This window comes from Helicoverpa zea, chromosome 14 (assembly GCF_022581195.2).
Source record: "Helicoverpa zea isolate HzStark_Cry1AcR chromosome 14, ilHelZeax1.1, whole genome shotgun sequence".
NCBI lineage: Eukaryota > Metazoa > Arthropoda > Insecta > Lepidoptera > Noctuidae > Helicoverpa > Helicoverpa zea.
The window spans coordinates 2054867-2075767 of NC_061465.1; the positions used below are offsets into that span (position 1 = coordinate 2054867).

At 33.9% G+C, this 20901-nt stretch overlaps 2 protein-coding genes across 2 annotated transcripts; both read left to right on the forward strand.

Annotated features, from left to right (window-relative positions):
* Positions 1-15779: 15779 nt before the first annotated feature.
* Positions 15780-17540, forward strand: LOC124636628. The gene is made up of 2 exons (XM_047172794.1): positions 15780-16170; positions 16546-17540. The coding sequence occupies exons 1-2, from the start codon at positions 15981-15983 to the stop codon at positions 17538-17540; spliced, it is 1185 nt and encodes a 394-aa protein (XP_047028750.1). The 5' UTR covers positions 15780-15980.
* On the forward strand, positions 17206-20470 carry LOC124636554. The gene has a single exon (XM_047172686.1). It carries the CDS (start codon positions 17729-17731, stop codon positions 19430-19432), a length of 1704 nt encoding a protein of 567 aa, XP_047028642.1. The 5' UTR covers positions 17206-17728; the 3' UTR covers positions 19433-20470.
* Positions 20471-20901: the final 431 nt, after the last annotated feature.

A 20901-nucleotide genomic window follows, 5' to 3' on the forward strand; every position in this document is an offset into this window, starting at 1 on the left:
CCACAAAATATATAAAACATAATTGAAAAAGAAACGCTTTCAAAATTTCAATTTGTCCCTCACGATATACGAGGTGTCTCCTAGCAATAATTTATACATGAACATCTAAAATTGCCCATAAATTAAAGTCAGAGCAGGGCTTTTGAATGTTGAACAGAAAAACCTTTACAAGATATATTATAATAAAATATTTATTACAAATTATCACGCCTGTCTCGATAGGTGTAATGTTAGAGGTCATATTACTTATTCATATGTTATTACTTTCATATTTTGCAGTCACGCGCGCTCATACTTGAAGAGGTTATATAATGGGCCTACTAATCTAATTTAAAAACTTTTTTGGTAATAGAATCTGCTTTGATCTCGACATGTGCATATATACCTTATTCAAACTAGTCTGAGTTATAAGTGTGTGATTTTAATTTAATGTGGGACTTGGAAACTATATTCAACATCATCACCTGACATGCCTTTCCCAACCATATTGGAGTCAGTTAAATTACCAGAGTTTTACATGGAGCGCCTTTCTGAACCGAGTTACCTGGGTAACCCGATATCTCGTGGTAAAACACCAGTTAAAAACGGCCAGTTAAAAACTACAGGTAGAACTCCTACTTTCCGTTATAAAAAATATCAAGCGTGATTCATTGCATCATCTAAACTGCCTTTTCCTAACTATCTTGGGGTATAACCAGTAGCACTACCTAACTATACTACCTACTTGACCATATATGCGCAACCCGATATGCCTTAGTAAAACAAGTTGTCAGACTAGAAGTCCCTGATTGCAACATTGCAATGTCAAATTAAAACTACTTCTAGCAGCATATTTTCCATTATAAGCAATATGAAGCGTGCTAATTTCGCCGGCAACTGACGGTAAATATAAAAAACTCGCGACTACAGGCTACGGGGATATCGTTTGTCATACAATTACCTTCAAGCCCGCAACCTTGTTAGCCGAGTTACAATGAAGTAGAGAAAATTGGAAGAGCTTCATATTTCGAAAATATTTTTTTTTTTTATTATATAAATCTGCATTTCGTAATATGAAGGGTTTTTAAGATATTTGAGAATTCCTGTGATAGAACATTCAATCAAGTTAGTTAAGCCACAAGTTTACTAGGTCATTCTACTATTGAAAAGAAATTCAACGTTATATAAGACAGTGGATAACAATGTTTATTTTCCATGATTAGTTAAATTTTTTGTTGCACTGTACAAAATCTATGTTTTTCTTTAAAAAGGTACGTCTAAGGGTGCATAATCTCTAAAAAACCTGTATAATTACTGAACAAACATTTTCTCAAATCATATAGATAATATTATTCTTCTAATCAATTAAATAACTTTTAAATGCTACAACATTTTATAAGCACTTACTAGAATAAACACAGACACATATAAATGATGTATTCTATGTTATGGCCTCCTCTCACACGGAGAAAGACCTTAAATAAATAAATGCAAAATCAAATATATCGCACTCAATTTTCAGATGCGCTATACAAAACCTTTCCAGTAAGCCCAAGTTCTTTGTTACTTTTGTACTCATAAAACTTGGCTGTTTAGTTCCCGCTCTAAAAAGCGGGTGGTAAAATATTTTTACACGGTGCAAATTAAGTTTAAATCTGTTTGCGCAAAGTACGTAGTTTGTGCCAATTTGAAGATTTGCTAGTTTATTAAGGACTTTATTACGCTTTAGTGAAACGTTTATCTCTCTTGTTTCTCGTGAGACAAACCCATAATGCTTTTAGAATTTGACAGAAAAATTATGGGGCAGGGCATTGTAAATAGCCCAATATGCAAGGCGTAAACATTTCTGCTCCTTCATTCATGCGTAGTACTACATCTTCAGTACCAATATCTTATGAGCATGCAGGATCCCTTTTAAATGCCGTGACGTGCCCTAATGCAAGTGGCACAAAATGCACTCGCATTTTCATATCGTGCTAATGTTTGTGTTTTGTAAGAACAAAATGGAGAGGATTTCAGTTCGTAAACATTCTCGTCTTTATCAATTTCCTTAGAACTCATCTGCTGAAGTTTCCCAATACCCTTTAAATAAGTTAGTGACTACTCATAAAGTTCACTGGGACAGCCGGCTATTTTAAAAAGCACTCACGTTTAATGTTCATTGTCCTACCTACCACTTACAACTTTAATCAATTGCATTAATTGCATCCTGCTGTTCTGTGCGAGTAATTCTTGCATTCAACGGGTTTAAAGCTAAAATTAAATCCCAACTTCAGCTGGGTAGAAATAAGGTTTATATTTGTTTGTTATTTAACAAAAGACAATTTTATTTTAATCATTCGTATCGAACAATCGGACGGCACCACAGACAATGAGGTGTAATTACGCCATTCTCTTTGACAAAAATCTGTTTTTCTATTTTTATTATGAGTTGGAAAAATAGGAAATTCTTGAAGATTGTCTGCTTTTCCTTTATGTGCACAGTGTTACTGTTTCATTGTTTGATCTTGATCTGGAAGTGCAGTGAGATAGTTTTCTTTATGAAATGTTTTGCCTTGTTCACTGGAGACATGCTGACTTATACAGGCTCTTCACTTTGAGTGTTTTATTCTTCTTACTAAAGATGGTTGTGTGTTTACTAGTGTTTAAGTTCCTTGTGGTCTGTCTATTACTTATGTAAGCGTATCTAGGATGTAATATCTACACTGTAAAGCTTAGTAATGTTTAGGTTTCACTTTGTATACAGATGTTGTAGTTTAAGTTCTAGATGTTACCAAATATTAAAACAGAAAATTTTTACCAAAGCTCAACAGATGGCGTTAGTAGGAGGTTATGTGGCTCATCAAACTATTTTAAAGTTAAAAATATTAAGATCAGGGCTGATATTTAATATTTTTTGTAAAGTTTAAGACAGTTCACAGTACCTATTAAAAAATCTGTACTAAGTAGTTTCCGATGAAGAGGATCAATTAACAAAAAATAAAACACATTAAAGTGAATTTAAAAAAATAATTTATTATGAAAATAAACAAAATTTACTATCACAAAGCGAATACATTTACATAAAAGCATTTCTTTGAATGCGATAACTTCTCCTAAAATTTCTTTATCCAAAATTAGTTTACGCGACACTAATTTCATTTTTTTTCCTTTTAATGGAGTTGAAACTGCCTGTGTAGCATTCCCGGGTAATCCCTTGGTCAGCTTACATAGTTATCAAATGCAGCTGTTTATTACTATCTTCTAATAGTAGTTCTCAGAATAAATACTCCTTAGAATACTTCTTTCTGCAAACTCAACTCTTATACTGCAGTTGGGATATGAAGTCCTGGTATGAAATGATGACCCATTTTTGGATGGGGGGGGATTATCTTGTCAAATGTAGCCACGAGCACCTCATGTAATGTCAATATGTCTTCATAAACGTGGAATTATCTTCAACTAGTTCACCTCAAGAGGTTTTAATAATCTCTTCTGTTCACCAGTTCTGGTTTCCCGTTCGGTCAACAACCAACAAATATGAAGTTGCTCGGGAATCAAAGATGCGAAATATCTTTGATCTGGAAACCCTGAAAAATAAAAACAATATGAATATTATTTCTTGTCAGCAGGGAAAAGTGTCAAAAAGATGGAAAAAAATCGAATTCTACTAAATAGTATTATAATAAAATCTTATCGTCTTGTGAGTAATTAATTGACATCATTCAATAAAATCATTAAAATCAATCACATTCATATCAGCAACTTCAATAAATATTCCTGAACACATTTTTCAAGATTTTCCAAGAATAAAAATAATGAAGTATTCAATACTTCATTATCATTTAAAAATAAACATGGATATTCTTGATTTCATGAATACGAATGAAGTTTATGTTTATCATTATTGCTGTAGTCTTGAAATATTATACTGTTTCATATGAACAGAAAATAGGTTCCTATAGTTATTCTAAAAGAATAAGCATGGTGAACTAAAGTTTCTTAGTGGGTTTTCTTAAATACGCCTATCGCAGGAACTACTAGTCATTAAAATTACATTACAATAAATCACTGTTAGATATCCCACTATTGACTATAGGCTAATAAGAAAGACCTTAAAGATTTGAATGATAGGACAAATCTACATACCTTTAAATAAAATGGCGTCTTCCATCCCTATTGAGGCTCTGCCTACATTTTTCAGAAGACGACGCCAAAGATAATATTATATTGTAAATTAACTAAGCAGCTGCCATAAGATATTCAATGTATTCAACTCCATACTTTGCAGATCCTTACAAAACAAGAAAATAATTTTAATTATAGTAATCAACAATACTTTTATACAACATGTAACGTAATTAACGCACACCCTCAAACACGCCAATTAGAATATTATGTTATAATCATAATACATACACTGAATTTTTAATTTAACACGTATATGCATTGTTATTTACTAAATTAGTTATACCAATTCTTGGAGAACTTTTTGGTCATACTACTACGCACGCAAATATCGCGCCGCGCGCCGCTCGACTCGACACAACATAACGAAACTACGGAAAAAACCGACAATACACGAAGTCTTATTACTTTGAGTTACGGTCTATTTGAATTTATTTTGACTGTACAGGGTTAATATGACAATAATTTCCGTAGTTTTAATTGTTTTTGGGATAAAAAATTACCTATATTAAAAATGATATAAATCGATTCAGTAAACGATTCTGAATAAACTAATTTCAGGATGTGCGTTAATTAAGTTACATGTTGTATATAGCGCGTTAATACGTAAATACGTAGACAAACTTACTTTTTACTATTTAAAATTTTCCTCAAAGTTCTTCTTACGTTCTTTCTGCACGAGGAATTATATCTGTGGCATAAACATTTTTATTATTATTCTTAGCTTATAGATTACTTACGCAATTTGTAATCTATGCATTATTTTACTTACTCCAAAGTCAGTGAATGCTTCAATCTTGGTTTTTCATCCTCAATGGACGCGAAGGCATTAGCTTCCCTAGACATTAATAATGAAAAGCATTGACTAAAGCAGCTGTAACTTGATGGTCTGAAATACACAGAATAGAAAACCTAAAATAACTGTTGTATATACAGCATGGTGCACCTTTTTGCCCTTTTTTGAGGTAGAAAAATATCAGACGACCCCTCTTGCTGTGGGTTCAGGGGTACAACGAGAGGGAGTGTCAGACTTTTAGTGACTAAAACCCATCATGTTCCTTCATTGGCACCCTTCGACCCTCTGACCTAACACTTTGTAGTAATCCTGGTATACTGACACGGATCCTATTCCCCTTATGTAGACTTAAATGTAAAGATCTATAGCAGATCTGCTGGATGATGAATTCTATTGTGTGAAATACGATGGTTGAAAAGTATGTGACTTATGAGATGACGTCAGATAGTTGAATAGAAGTAGAAAATTTTGCTTTTTTACCCAAAATGAAGTACACTACACTGGATATGCCTTGAAGACTCTACTATTGTACCACACCGCCGTGGCTTCGGAGCCTGACACGGCCAGCAAAAGTACCACCGACCACCACTATTACCTAAGTTTCCACAACTAAATGTAAATTTTTATAGGTAATTACAGCAAAATATTTTTGTATACTTTTTTCCATTTTAAAATATTTTTTTTTTTGTATTTTTTATGGTATATAAGTTTTGCAAAAAAATTTACAGATGTCTAATGAACATATTTTTTGATTGAATGATGGTAAATTGAAGCATTCTTTTTATTATTCTTTTTTTTTCGTTTTTATTGTCATTGATGATTAAAACCTTCTTAGTGTGATTGCCAATATTTTTTGCAATAAATGAGGTTTAATACTAAGTTTTATTTTTGAATCACGAAGTAATCCCGTTCATTTTCTCTCTTGAAGTACAAACTATAATATTAACATGATTATTCTAGTTTTCGAAACATAATGCTTGTAATATATTGCTTACACCTAATGATCTGGCCGTCTAAATAAGTGATTTGTAGAAAAAAACTATCACTAATCTTATCTCTCTAGACGAGATTAATCGATGTCTAGCAAACTATGTCTGCTTTAATGAACTCATGTTATTTTTGGAATATTTTTTTATTTATTTTGTTGATCAAAAGGTTAATCTTAAGTTTTACAAGGTATTTACATAGTGTCCAACAAAACTACACGTTACTCAGTTTGTCTGTTAGATCACAATTATTATTATTTACTTATTATCTTATGAACTAAGTTTACAATCAGTTTATTATTAGTTTACAATTACAATATACAATACGCTTTTGCTGATACCTTAGACCGTTTCTTCGCCATTGTTACGTTGTATTCAAATAAAACCGCGGAATCACAACACTGCTTGCTCCGCAGTTCCGTGAAGAAGTATACAAACTTTGGATTTTAAAATGAAGTTGCTCATGTCGGCATAACGTGGAGTCAAGTATTTTTTCTTCATATAGTATCTGTTGTACGATATGAACTTTACATCCTAGTTTTACTTATGTGTATCGTAAACTGAGTATTTGTCCAAGGTATATTATATCAAGCCAATCAAAAAGAAGGTAAAGGTTGTGACTTTTAAGGAAGTTCAGGAATTGTCACTCGACAGGCGAAAATGGAAGGAGCTGCACCAAGGGTTAGGCTTCTTAAATTAGATAAGATCGTAAATTGAAGAGGTATTTTGTACTCTCTTATCTTTAGTTATATGTGGCATGGTTGCAGTGGAGCTTTCAGACTCTAAAGTTTGGGTGTGCTCAAATTGTTTTCCATGATTTTTAATCAGCTATAGTGACCAAGATACACTAAGAAAATACATTATAACTGAATAGTTATATTGATACCTGCTTAGAACTTGACTTTTACTATCGAACTCTCACTACTCAATATCATGTGTATTACCTACAGCTAAATCAAAAGAAGTTCAGTATTACGTAAGCATGTCAAGAGTAAACTAATAAAAAATACCCAGTTTCACCCAGAAGTTGATTTATAGAGGGCAGATAGCAGTTGTTACAGAAAAGTATTGATATTCAGCCGCATATTTTTAGACTTGAAGCAAAGTCAGTCTAGTTTGGAAAGTCTGGGAGAAAGATATCTTTTGGTATAAAAATATTTTTTGAGCACGACCCACTTATATCATTTTCTTTGATGTTTTCGTTTTTAAAACATTAGATAAGATGTTATAAAGTTATTTTTAAACTTTGATTTTCTCGATGGTTATATAAATCTAAGCTACACGTAGATTTTTGCCTGAGAGTCGTTTAAGGAATATCTCTTATGTAGAAACGATTTAGTTTATATACAGAGAGATCTCTGTGCGTTTTTAACCCCCGACGATGATGACCCGATGATGACGATGATATGATTTTTTGTCTCAGTTTGTATCTATACATATAATACTTGCACCATGTAGCTATAAAATATTTTTTACTTTTTTAACATTCGATTTCATTTTTTCTTTAATTTTCAATTTTAAATAAATCTAGGTTGACGACTACAAAGCTAATCTATAAGCATCATTCGATTTAAATTACGTGCACTTTATACCTTTGGCATTTCATACGTGTTTCAAACAACTAACCTTTAGGTTAAATGGTACTGAACTCGTAGACAGAAGTTATTACCTAGCTTATATTGAAAAATAGCCTTAGGCAGGTAATACGTATTCAAGTTTCATTCTTACACGTAATAGATATTGAAGGTATTGAATGTTTATTGGAAATGAAAAATTGTACCTGTATAAAAGTAATTGAAACTGGGTAAGTTAAAAACATATCACAGCTGAAGCCATTATATTTAAAGTGCTTCAAATTATAGTATAATTTTTATCATGGTTGCAATTGAAATTGTCCATTTATTACAACTATTTAATCTAAAATAACGCCTGAACTTATTATATAAATTACAAATACCCTTAAAATGTTAAGGGCCTCACTACAAAAACTTTAAACCCTGTTTTAATAAAATTTTGGCTGCAAAATGAACCATATGTCAACGTCATAATTTGACATTTTTTTAGACAAGGCATAAACTGACGTTTAAAAGTTTTTGTGGTAAGACGGTAAATATTCAATATCAGCTGATCTTCATCCTCGCGCTTTCAGACACTTCCCAGGAGCACAATTACCAGTAACCGGATAAAAGTTGTCGTTCCTCAGGCTCTAGTACTTTCGATGGGCTGACTTATTTTCTCATAGCTATTTATTAACGATTGCCTCAAATATCACAGTTCCCATCGATTGACTCAATCACGCACACCATCAACACTTGTTCAAACGCCGATATAATCCGCATTGGACTATGAAAGTCGTTTACATTATCCATTCACAAATGCCCACAATCCCTGCATTGGGAATTACAGCCTAATGTACTGGTGATCGCGTTACTGCGACATAGTTTAAATTTACATTCTGCTGTTCGGGAACGATGTAGTGAACTGTCAAATTGTTGGATTAACCTTGGATTTTGTGTTGGTTTTGGTAATATGGTTTGATTGGTTGGGTCGTGTGTGTAGATGTTATGATGTTACGTCCATCTCGTCGAAACTGATTTGCGCACGTAAACAGGAGCCTATAGTTTTCCTTACTTTTGTTCAATTGAGTCATATAAAATCATATGCTACAGCCATCTTTTCGTGAAAAAATAATGGAGTTTTGTTTTTCTTCATGTCTTCATCATCATCTTCTTATACCTTTATCAGCAGTATCAAAATAAAGAAAGTGACTAGATCTGTTCACTATATTAATATTAACAACAATAAATAAAAACTAACATTACATTGTGTATGAATTCACTAGTGACCAAAGCCCTAAGTCATTTCAAAGGTCGTATATTTTACTGACCAAGTTCATCTGTTAGACAGCAATAAATATTACACTGTAAGAAATATCTATCTATGCAACATTTTTAGGACTAGCCCTAAATATTTTAAGGTTATTACACTTCGCTCGTTTTACTGAAGTAGAAAAGTTTGATTTGTTCGGCGAAAATTTTGATGAATTTCAAGTTTTCAAACGAGATTATTATATTGATAACTTTTAGTACCATACCGATAAAATATATATTTGATGTAAAATTTACTATATCACACCTTTAGATATAAAATTATATATCAGATATACCTATATACTTTCACAAAAGTTTTTTTTTCTTATTATGATTGTTTCTAAAAACTTTTTGCCGTTGGAGTAAGAATATTACATTCATGTAGATGAAAATAATTTTTGTAGGCATTATTTCGCGCTCCTATATAAAAATTATACCTATAAACACTTTATAGTCTTCCTCGATAAATGAGTAATTATATACTCAAGAAAAGCTTTAAATAAGTATAAATAAATTAAATTTAATAAATTTTAAGGGTATTTGTAAGTTATATAATAAGTTCAGGCGTTATTTTAGATTAAATAGTTGTCATAAATGGACAATTTCATTGCAATCATGATAAAAAATCATGCTCTAATTGTATTACAATTAATAACCACGATAAACTCACTAGAGCTTTTATTATTAAAAATCCTTGTTGTTATCACATCAATTACGAAAGGAACCAACATTAAAAATGTAAGTGTATTATTCCATCAACAGAATTTCCGTTACTTATTGAACAATCCAATTATTGGAAAGCAGGTCATTGAATTAATAATTTATTCACGTGTTTTTAATAATTGCTTTCCTTCATCCTTTTTGAAAGGCAAGCGTGTTCGCTGTCAGTTTGAAAAATAATATATTTTATTTACAAAGCTTCCAATAATTTCTAAAGGTAGAATTCCGTGGGTCGCGGATGACGCAGCCGCGCGCGGCCTACGACAGTCGTCGGCTGCGCGCGACAATAGTCAACCTATGAAAATGTATGGCGCCGCTGCCGAAATCCGCGACAGTCGCGCGCGGCCGACGAATTACGCTTCTCAACATGGTCTAGCGCTTAATAACATCTATAGAATCTTAGTAAAACCAGAATTTAATTGTTTTTTATTTAGTCGGCAAAACTTCTTTTTGTTTTCATTACAATACAAATGCTTTTGAATCAGTATTTGGTAGTATCCTTCTTCATTTCTACTTTTTAAGGATAGGGTCGATTGGTAATCTATTTACATAAAAAGGACACAGTAGCACTTCATCCTCCTCTTCTTCAAGGATATCGATTAGCACTTTGACTAGAGGGAACGGACGAACAAAATCTACTTATTTCAAGACAATGCCGCGCGCGGCTGACGAAATTCGTCGGCCGCGCGCGACTGTCGCGGACCTCGGCAACGGTGCCATACATTTTCATAGGTTGACTATTGTCGCGCGCGGCCGACGATAGTCGTAAGCCGCGCGCGTCCTACGATGTCGCGATGGACGGAATTCTACCTTAAAAAGCGTCTGTTATGAATTCACAGTTTTTTTATTTGTTACTGAATGGGATTTTAACAAAAAGTAAAATTGAATTATCAATACTGTGACATAAAAAATCAATTGTGTAATTTCACAGAAATATCATGATAAATCAATAATGATAAATCTTGACACTAAATTGTTACAAATAGACTATCACTCCGTTGCATTTAAACCAAAATTCTCTGTAACTGCAAACTTCGGACTTTCGGTCTCAATCCCACAGTATGATTGACGGGATTGATTGATGTCTCTGCAGCGTCAAGGAAATCAATTAACGATCAAGTTTCTAAGGAATACGTAAAGTTGGACAGTTGCCACGGATGATGACGCGAACATTACGTTTTGTCAGTCAGAAAGTCAGCCACTTTGAGTTCAGTTTTATCTCTTCAATTAAGACGCCCACTAGACGCCCACAGACTGTCAGACTTGTAGGATGCGAGGGATTTAGGACGATTTCTATAACCTATCTATCTTTCGATTTATTTAGGAACTAGAGATTACCAGTCCAATGTGAAATTCCTATCTCTAGTAATGAAATGGATAGATAAATCTCTCCTGGCAATTGTAATATGTATGTATTAAGTATGTATGTATAGTATGTTTATTTATAATACATATTAGTATTTTATTTTATTTTACACTTAATATCATAATATAACCTTTGCACCTACCACTGCTATTTCTCCACCACCCAAAGGTAGACTGGTAGAAAACGCCTAAGGCGTTAAGTCCGCCCTTGTACAAAATGTGCAGAAGCATTAAATAAATAAATAAATAGTTTATTGAATTTCCTACTAAGTAGGTAGGTAAGTGTCTGGGTCCTCGACATCCAGTGAAAGCAACGTGTAATTTTATTTTTATATATTATGATATTTTTTTGGTAAAATCTAGAAACAATTAAAATGATCAGTATAATCGGTTTAAGTTAATTGATTAAAAACAATTTGAAAGGGAACAATCACTCTTGTGTCCATCAGATAAATAATAGTCGTAAAACTTCAATAATTATGATGTGTAATTAAACTTACAAATAAAACGAAGATAAAATAAACCGCAATAACGAGATTAACCTAATAACATAACTTTCGTAGCCTCATAATCAAATAAAAACATGCTGTAACTGAATATGTGATTATCGCGAGAGGAAAAGTTAATCCAACTTTATTTATTGCTTAACTCTGTTTTTGGTAATGTGATAAAGTACACGCTACTAAGGTAAGGCTTTCAGATCAAGTTATTTTTTATCTCTACTTAATAAAATATGATAAGTACATTCTCAAGTCTCATTCTGAAAGTCTGTGTAGTTTTCTCAGTAAAACGATAATTGATATGGACACAGATACGTTGAAAAATATTGTGTCAAGTGTTCTCTGTAAAGAGATTGGGCAGTTGCACATGACATATATATATTTTTTTTTACGACGTTAAATATTATCAAATGACCCCTCCCGCTGTGGGTTAGCAGCGGTGAGGGAGTGTTAGACTCTTACTGACTAAAACCGTCGTGTTCCGTCGTAGGCCTTTTATATACCAGGACCGCGATAACTCTTTTGAACAATCCCGCAGCCCCGGCAGACAGGACATATCAAAATACTTTTTCAAATTCAAAACATGACGCATAATACATTCATTACTAATACACGAGCAAATTACCCTTATTATTCATCTGTAGCAAACGCCCATCAAAATCTCCAATCAACCAAAATACAAAAACATATTTTTCACCCACTTGTGACGTAAAATATTACCGGATTGCTCAGTTCCACTTCTTAATAATTACTCCTGCAAATCTGCTGAGGTTAGTTTAAGATTTCAGGATGCCACTCCAAAACAAATACATAAGCTTACAATGTCGCTCAATCATAAGAAAGCACCAGGCCTAGACAATATCAGTGTGGCTGATCTACAAGCAGTCAGTGACAAAATTGCATCTTCTATAGCTAGACTCATTAACATTAGTGTTCACTCTGGCCTGTACCCGGATAATCTTAAAATAGGATGTGTTAGACCAGTATTCAAAAAAGGCAAAAGAAACGACGAAAATAATTATCGCCCAATCACGTTATTATCGTCAATAGACAAAATTGTCGAAAAATTTGTTTGTAACCAAATATACACATTTTATGGAAAAAATTCTATTATAAATGAGTCACAATATGGTTTTCAGCCAAATAAAAGCACTACTGAGTTGCTCTCAAAATTTACAGATCACATTAACACTGCACTCAATGAAAAAAAACATGTTCTAGCACTATTCATTGACTTCTCCCGTGCATTCGACACTCTAGACCACCACAAACTATTAGAGAAATTAAAAGACAGTGGATTGCGGGGTCCAATGTACGCCTGGTGTGCTGACTACCTAAAAAACAGGAAATATCACGTTAGAATAGATAACAGCCTAAGTGACCCCGTGTGTGTGACCAACGGTACAACTCAAGGATCCGTATGTGGTCCTCTGCATTTCCTGGCTTATGTGAACGACATGAATGCAATATTTCTCAATTCTAAATCATATCAGTTTGCTGACGATACATGTCTCCTTATCGAAGGGAATGACTTGACCCTTATAGGTGCACTTCTACAAAAAGACTTCGACAGGCTTAGTATGTGGTGTCATGATCTGGGACTCGTAATGAATGCCCAAAAAACAAAAATAATGCACATAAAATCAGCTTACTTGAAAGATAACACCCCAATCTTCAAGCTAGTAGCACACTCACACAGTTGTCTCCATGAAAATCCTCTTGATTGTGATACCAAATGTTCAGTTATTGAACAGGTTGATACGCATATGTATTTAGGATTACTTATTGATAGTAAATTTAACTGGCGTCCCCATATTGCACGAGTGTGTGATAAGTTACGTGCGATTCTTGCTAAATTTTATATTATAAAAAACCGCCTGCCTTATAAAACTAGACTCATGTTGTATAATGCACTATTTGATTCAGTCATATCGTACGGGTTATCCAGCTACGGACGTACTTTTAAAACCTACCTGGATCCAATTCTTGCATTACAACTCAGGACATTAAAATTAATAATTTTACCTAAAGTCAAATCTACATTAACACATGACCTTGAATATTTTAAGCACTGCGAGACATTACCTGTACACGATAAGTTTAAGTTTAACATCCTAAAAGAACAATTTTTCAATAACTCAATAAAGTTCGAAAAATGTCATCCTGTATACACGCGGAGCGTAGCACAAAAAAAACTTGTCACGACATCTGCAAAAAATTTCTACGGCACAAGAACGAGTGCATATATAATACCTCGATTAATCAATTCTTTACCTACTGATACTCGTGATGCCATAACAAAAAATAACATAAAATATAAATTAAGAACACACTTCTTCTTAAATCTGTAACAGAACACTGTCGAATGTATTCTAAGTAGTGGGTACTTGGAAAATATTCGGCAGTGTTGATTAATTGTTTGTGTTTGTTATAAAATGTGTAACGTAACGTTTACCTATGTATAATTTATTGTGTGAGACGAATAGAATTGTGAAGTATCACATACAAACCTGAGAGGTTTAAGTGATGCTGAATCAGTGAAAAAAAAATGTAAACATTATTTTTGATAATTAAATAAAAAAAAAAAAAAAAAAAAAAAAAAAAAAAAAAAAAAAAAAAAAAAAAAATTACGACACCAACCTCTTATAAACCTGTCTACCTCACAAGCCAACAAGAAAAAACTTCTGAGACAAGCAAAAATATAATAATATTTCACTTATTTGGCTGTCAAGGCAAACGGAATTAATAAATCACCCTCGTTTCAAGCCCTCTGGAATGAAAGTTGTATGGAAGATGAGACAAAGGGGGCTATTTCCGATGATCTATCAAAACACTCAAGCGCTGGTACAGAGGTCGACTAAAGTGTTACGAATATTGAATTATTTAGTGGATTATTTATTTATGTTAATGGTTTGAATTGCGTTGTGTCTGAGGAAGGAAATTCGCTCTATGTATCGGTGTTTCTGTGAGTGACAGAATTTGCATATTCAAATAGATTTGTACTATTATTTAAAATGGAAATGAACATTAGCTTACTATTTACCTACAAATACTTTTTTTTTGTGAAATCGTCACTACAGGTAAAAAAATATTATTATATTCACTTATGGTTTGCTCACTGTTTATTATAGGTATTTTTTAGAAAAATGACAACAAAAAAACAATGCATGTTTGGAGTAAAGTACAAATCATTTTTTTTCAATAAAAAGCTTTAAAAACTTATCAGAATAAAACAATGTGTCTTTAATTAAAACGAAAAATAAACCCAAATTCTATGAACCTATTATTACGGATTACAAAAGAATATAGTTTTTCAATTTGCATTGAACGTTGAAATCCGTAATATTCTATTATTAAAATGCTTATTAATTTTGTAACGACATGTATGCTCATTGTTTGCAGAGAATAGCCATACAAGTTCATAAAATAATAATAAATGACACTGTTTCAGTAATTTATTATGATGCTTTTCAGTGCTCAGAACTCTAAATATTCTGGTATGTTTATAATACTTACCTTTAATATTACCTTTATTTAGTTCAATAGGTGAAGCATAGCATGAGCTAAGTTAGTATCTCATCATAATGGATACCAACCCATGTCTACCATTTGATTGTGTATTCACTTCCTATTCTAGACGCATAAAACACATATAAAAATACTGTTCCTATTAAAATAACGTTATAAAATCTTCCATAGTTATCTACTTCTATAAAACTGAATTTTGAAGTACCCTTCAATTGGAACTTCTACAATTTCAATCTAGATGGCGTTACTTATCACTTTGTACGAATTATTACTTTGTACTAAGTTCAGTTAGTCATATGTACATAATTATATTGAGAACAAATCAGCCACTACAACAACATGAACAAAATGATTTATCATATATTTGGGAAAAGCACTTTTCCTCAACTTCGTCTTATATTAAGTAATTAAAAAAAATGATTTGTAAAGTTAACAAAAAAGAATCGTTTTTTAGCGCATAATTTTACTTTAGTGAAAACATTGAATTATTTGTTTGTTGTAAAAGCATTATCTAGTGATTAATTGAAGTTAGCTACTTTTGTAGCGTGAACAAAAGTTGGCTGGTATTGAAGTGAGCAAACTTCGTTATCACCTTACAAATCACATTATTAGATACAACTAAGGCTGTGGTTTACTTTTGTATAGTATTTGATATATTTTTTATGATACATAGGTATTATAATTATATCAAAATTAAAAGAAGCACGAAAAAAGCGACTATGTTAAGATTAAAAGAAATTTTAAAAATAATGCAAATTGTTAATAATAATTATTTCATTTGGTAATAATCAACATAATCAAAAAAAGGCATTTTAATCATACTTTCAATAAAATACACCATTAAACTTCAGTGATTCGCCCTTCGAGATTACACTTATTTACTTGTAGTAGCACGGATATGTGCTGCCATCTTACACTACTTTAGAGCAACCATATTTAAAAAAAAAAATAATTATGCGCGCTCTAATGTGGGTATCTCATACACGTTTTGTGTGGCTGCCATCGCGCACGTATTTTTTTATCGTTATTAGTTATTTGGATATTTTAGTGGGTTTTTTGTGTTTAAATCATGGGAAAACGAAAACACCACGACGAAGAAGAGTATTTGGCTCGAAAAATCAGAAAATACGAGAAAAAGATGTCTCGAGTTCGCCGTAAACAAAGGAGTTACCGCAGTGCATCCATTTCAAGTTTAGAACGTGATCGATATTCGGATAACGAATACCCCGGGTCGCCGCAGGAGACTCCACAAAACGGAGGTTTGTACATACATGGATATTTAAATTTCGAACGACACTCTTCGACAGCGTGACCTTGACCTACTTTTCAAACAAATCGTTTTTTTTTTTTTTTTTTTTTTTTTTTTTTTTTTTTTTTTTTTTTTTTTTTTTTTTTTTTTGTTTACCGTCTAGTGCTATGAGTTTAGTCTGCAAGGCTAATACCAACCAATAGTATACTTCAGTTTAACCTGTAAGGTTAATCGCTGTATATGTGGTAGCACAGAAACTCTAGAACATAGTCCGGGAGGCTATGTCGTGAGTTATGTTTACAGTTATGTGGATGACACGGATAACTACCTAATTCTAGAGTACAAACCGTGAGTTTGTATCATGAATTTGTTACTATTGTTTCAGGAGCCCCTTATGAAGTAAATTTTACATTAAATCAAACTTCACATTCAAACGTCTCGGCTACCAATAGTATATCCGTGCCCGCACCGACGGCAACTTTTGCTCCCGCACCTGATCCTACTTCTGTTGTTATACCCGTGGCCACGTCCACGCCAAATATACCGCCGCCGCTAGAAAATGCGCCTACGGAAGGTATACAGGAATTAGACCTACAACCTGATATTTTGTGTTTACTCGGAGAAGAGCCTGTGAGGGAAGAGAAGTTCGGTGTGAATGTTCACAAAGACATTGCTAGCCGCTGGTCTGATATATTAGTTAATGGTATTAAGGATCAAACTAAAAATGAGATATTGAAGGCCTATAATGTACCTGATAATCTTAGAGTTGCTCAGGCTCCGACACTTAATCCTGAAATAAGAGCGGCGGTGAATGAAAGTGCCTTGAAGAGAGACGATATTCTGATTGATAAACAGAAGATTTTGTCTGTTGTCATAACAAGTTTGGCAAATACAATCACGTCTGTTTTGACAACTACTTCCATCGACGAGACGTTCAAGTGTCAGATGTTAAAATGCCTTAGTGATGCCGGTAGACTCTTGTGTCATGCACATTATGATGAGACACAAACTAGAAGGAATTTTTTGCTGTCGTCCCTTAACAAAGAGATCAAAGATAGTGTTAAGGACCTTAAACGTGATCACATGTTATTTGGTACTGATCTTCAAGATAATTTAAAATCTATGAAAGCTATTATAAAAACAGGTTCCGAGTTAAAATCTTCGGCTGCTAAGCCGAAGTTACCACCCAAAAATTTGCAACCGAAAGGATCAACTCCAAGGGCTTTAAACTGGAGGGGCCCGCCACCGCCGCAGTCACAGCCTCGCCGCGCGCCAGCGAGACCGAACCCGACGGCTGGTGGGCGCAAGCAGCAGCCATCAACGCGCCGTGCGACGGACCGTCGTGCTCCACGTCAGCAGAGCCGGCCCTCGCGCCGCTAGCCGAGGTGAACGGCACTAATGTACAGGCTGGTAGATTGAAATATTTCTATTATAATTGGTTACACATCACGAATGATCCAGTAGTCTTATCCTGGGTTAATGGTTTGCGAATTCCTGTTTCAAATGATATCTTTCAGTCTAGCATTTATCCACAAAACACTCCCAAATCCAATGCAGATGAGTTAGCCATGACTAAAGAAATTGAGAATCTTTTAAGTATTGGCGCCATTAGTCTATGTGAACCATGTGATGGTCAATTTTTATCAAATATCTTTCTTGTCAAGAAGAGCAATGGAACCAATAGATTTATTTTAAATTTAAAATCATTAAATAAGTTTATTACCGCGCCACATTTTAAACTTGAAGATTACAGAACTGCAATGAGGCTCATGTCTAAGCATGCTTACATGTGTTCAATTGACCTTAAAGATGCATATTTTTCAATTAGTGTTCATTGCGAATCTAGAAAGTATTTGCGTTTTTATTGGTTAGGAAAGCTATATGAATTTCAAGTTTTACCATTTGGTCTTAATATAGCACCCTATGTTTTTACAAAAATCATGCGCCCCGTAATGGAATTTCTGCGTAATCAGGGGCTATTGTCTGTCATTTATTTGGATGATTTGTTGTTATTCGGAAATACTAGTAGTGACTGTAAACGAAATTATGAAATTACTCAAAACTTGTTGCAATCACTAGGTTTTACAATAAATATAAAAAAGAGTGTAAGTACACCCAGTCAAACTGCTATCTTTCTAGGTTTTCTGTTTGATTCACAAAATTGTACAATAAGCATTCCTCTAGAAAAGAAACAAAAGATCAAGGATGAGCTCATGCATTTTTCTAGTTTAAAACGGTGCAAGTTACGTAACTTCGCTCATATGATAGGATTGCTAATATCGATTTGTCCAGCATCGCAGTATGGCTGGCTTTATACAAAGAAGTTTGAAAGAATTAAGTATCTGAGTTTGAAACAAAATGATGATTACAATCAATACATTAATTTACCTATGCCCTTACGTGAAGAATTTGACTGGTGGTTACGTAACATTGATCATTGCGCTAGCCCTATCCGATCTGGTGACTACAAGTTGGAAATATACTCAGACGCGTCTCGAACTGGTTGGGGTGTGAATTGCTCTGGTAGAACCGCCAGCGGGCAATGGTCTAGCGAAGAGTTGACAAAACATATTAATTATTTAGAGCTGAAAGCAGCATTTTTTGGATTACAAATTTTTGCCAAAAATTTTAGCAATTGTGAGATTCTTTTACGGATTGACAACTCTACTGCTATTTCTTATATCAATAGGATGGGTGGTATACGATATCCCCATCTCAATTCAATCAGTCGCAAGATTTGGCAGTGGTGTGAAGAGCGAGGCTTATATGTTTTTGCTTCTTATATTAGTTCTCGTGACAACTATATCGCGGACGCGGAATCTCGTCGCATACATGCTGACGTCGAATGGGAACTCGCCGACGACGCTTATCGTTTTATATGCAAAAAATTTAACCAGCCTGAGATTGATTTGTTTGCAAGTCGATTGAATAAGAAATGTTCGAAATTTGTTTCTTGGCACAAAGATCCCGAAGCATATAAGGTGGATGCATTTACTTTGACCTGGTCTAATTATTTTTTCTATGCATTTCCCCCATTTTGCTTAATAATAAAAGTTTTACAAAAAATCATTTTTGATAAAGCTGAAGGTATTGTTGTGGTTCCTCTCTGGCCAACGCAGCCTTGGTACCCACTTTTTAGGAAGCTGTTGATTACCGAGCCTATTGAATTAAAATCTAATACAAAATTGTTGTCATCCCCTTACAGTCGCGAACACAAGCTTCAAGAGAGTCTTACCCTGGTTGCCGGAGTATTATCAGGCAGGCGTTCCTGAGGCAGGGTTCTCCTTCTGCTGCTGCCGACGTCATGTTAGCGTCATTAGCAGAGAGTACACTTAGACAGTATAATACTTGTTTTAGACGTTGGTTCGCCTTCTGTCAAGATAGGAATTTGAATTTATTTGATGTATCTGTTACTCATGTGTTAGATTTTTTTGTTATTCTTTTTCAAGAGGGTCAAAAATATGGTTCAATTAATAGTAATAAAGCAGCACTGTCACTTGTGTTAAATGCAGTGATTATGAATGACCCTCAAGTAACGAGGTTTATGAAGGGAGTATACAAATTGCGAACCCCACAACCAAGATATACTTTTACATGGGATCCGGCTATTGTCTTAGATTACTTAAGTGCTTGGTACCCTAATTCAGACCTTTCGTTTGAGAGACTGTCCAAGAAATTGACAACACTTTTGGCCTTAATAACTGCACATCGGGTACAGACATTGTCGTTAATTAAATTGTCTAACATTAAAAAATACAATGAAAAGTTCGTAATTAACATCACAGATCAAATCAAAACCTCGGCGGTGAATCGTACGCCGCCAACATTGATTCTTCCTTATTTCGATGAAAGACCTTCCATATGTCCTGCTAGGACTTTAGAACATTATTTAAGTGTATCAGCAACAAAGAGAAAATCTAACTGTGATTCCTTATTGATTAGTTTTAAGAAACCGTTTAATAATGTAACTTCACAATCTTTAAGTCGTTGGATCAAGGTCACCCTTCGTGAAAGTGGCATAGACACGTCTATTTTTTGTGCACATAGCACAAGACATGCAGCAACGTCTGCCGCCAATAGGTTCGGAGTGAGCTTAGATATAATAAAAAGAACCGCAGGTTGGACCGGTAGATCTGAAACCTTCGCAAAGTTCTACAATAGAGAAGTGATCGCAGATACCTCTGATGTCTTTGCTCGTTCTATTTGTAGGATGGCCTCGGTCAACGACGTATAATGAAGATGACTTTGTTTTCCTTTACATGCTGATAAATAAGTTTTTAAATTACAATAATACATTATCTGATTATGTATTTTGTAGTTTCTATCACTTTTCTATCCAAACGTTTCCTCTCTTTTTACCTATTTCGTGAGACTTTAAACATCTACAAGTAAATAAGTGTAATCTCGAAGGGCGAATCACTGAAGTTTAATAGAAAATCAAACGAACTTACCTGTAAGTGACGTTCGATGACTATTAAACGATGTGATTCGCCCGAAGAGATTACACTCCCTCCCTGTCCCTGATCAAAATACCTTTAGATCCTTCCCAAATTTTCACGAAATAGTGGCTAACGATGGCCAAAGGGGCAAACGTGTATGAGATACCCACATTAGAGCGCGCATAATTATTTTTTTTTTTAAATATGGTTGCTCTAAAGTAGTGTAAGATGGCAGCACATATCCGTGCTACTACAAGTAAATAAGTGTAATCTCTTCGGGCGAATCACATCGTTTAATAGTC

Coding starts and splice junctions, on each gene's coding strand:
- LOC124636554 (XM_047172686.1), top strand. CDS start 17,729: ATGACTAAAGAAATTGAGAATCTTTTAAGTATTGGCGCCATTAGTCTA.
- LOC124636628 (XM_047172794.1), top strand. CDS start 15,981: ATGGGAAAACGAAAACACCACGACGAAGAAGAGTATTTGGCTCGAAAA. Junction 16,171..16,545: donor GGAGACTCCACAAAACGGAG/GTTTGTACATAC, acceptor CTATTGTTTCAG/GAGCCCCTTATGAAGTAAAT.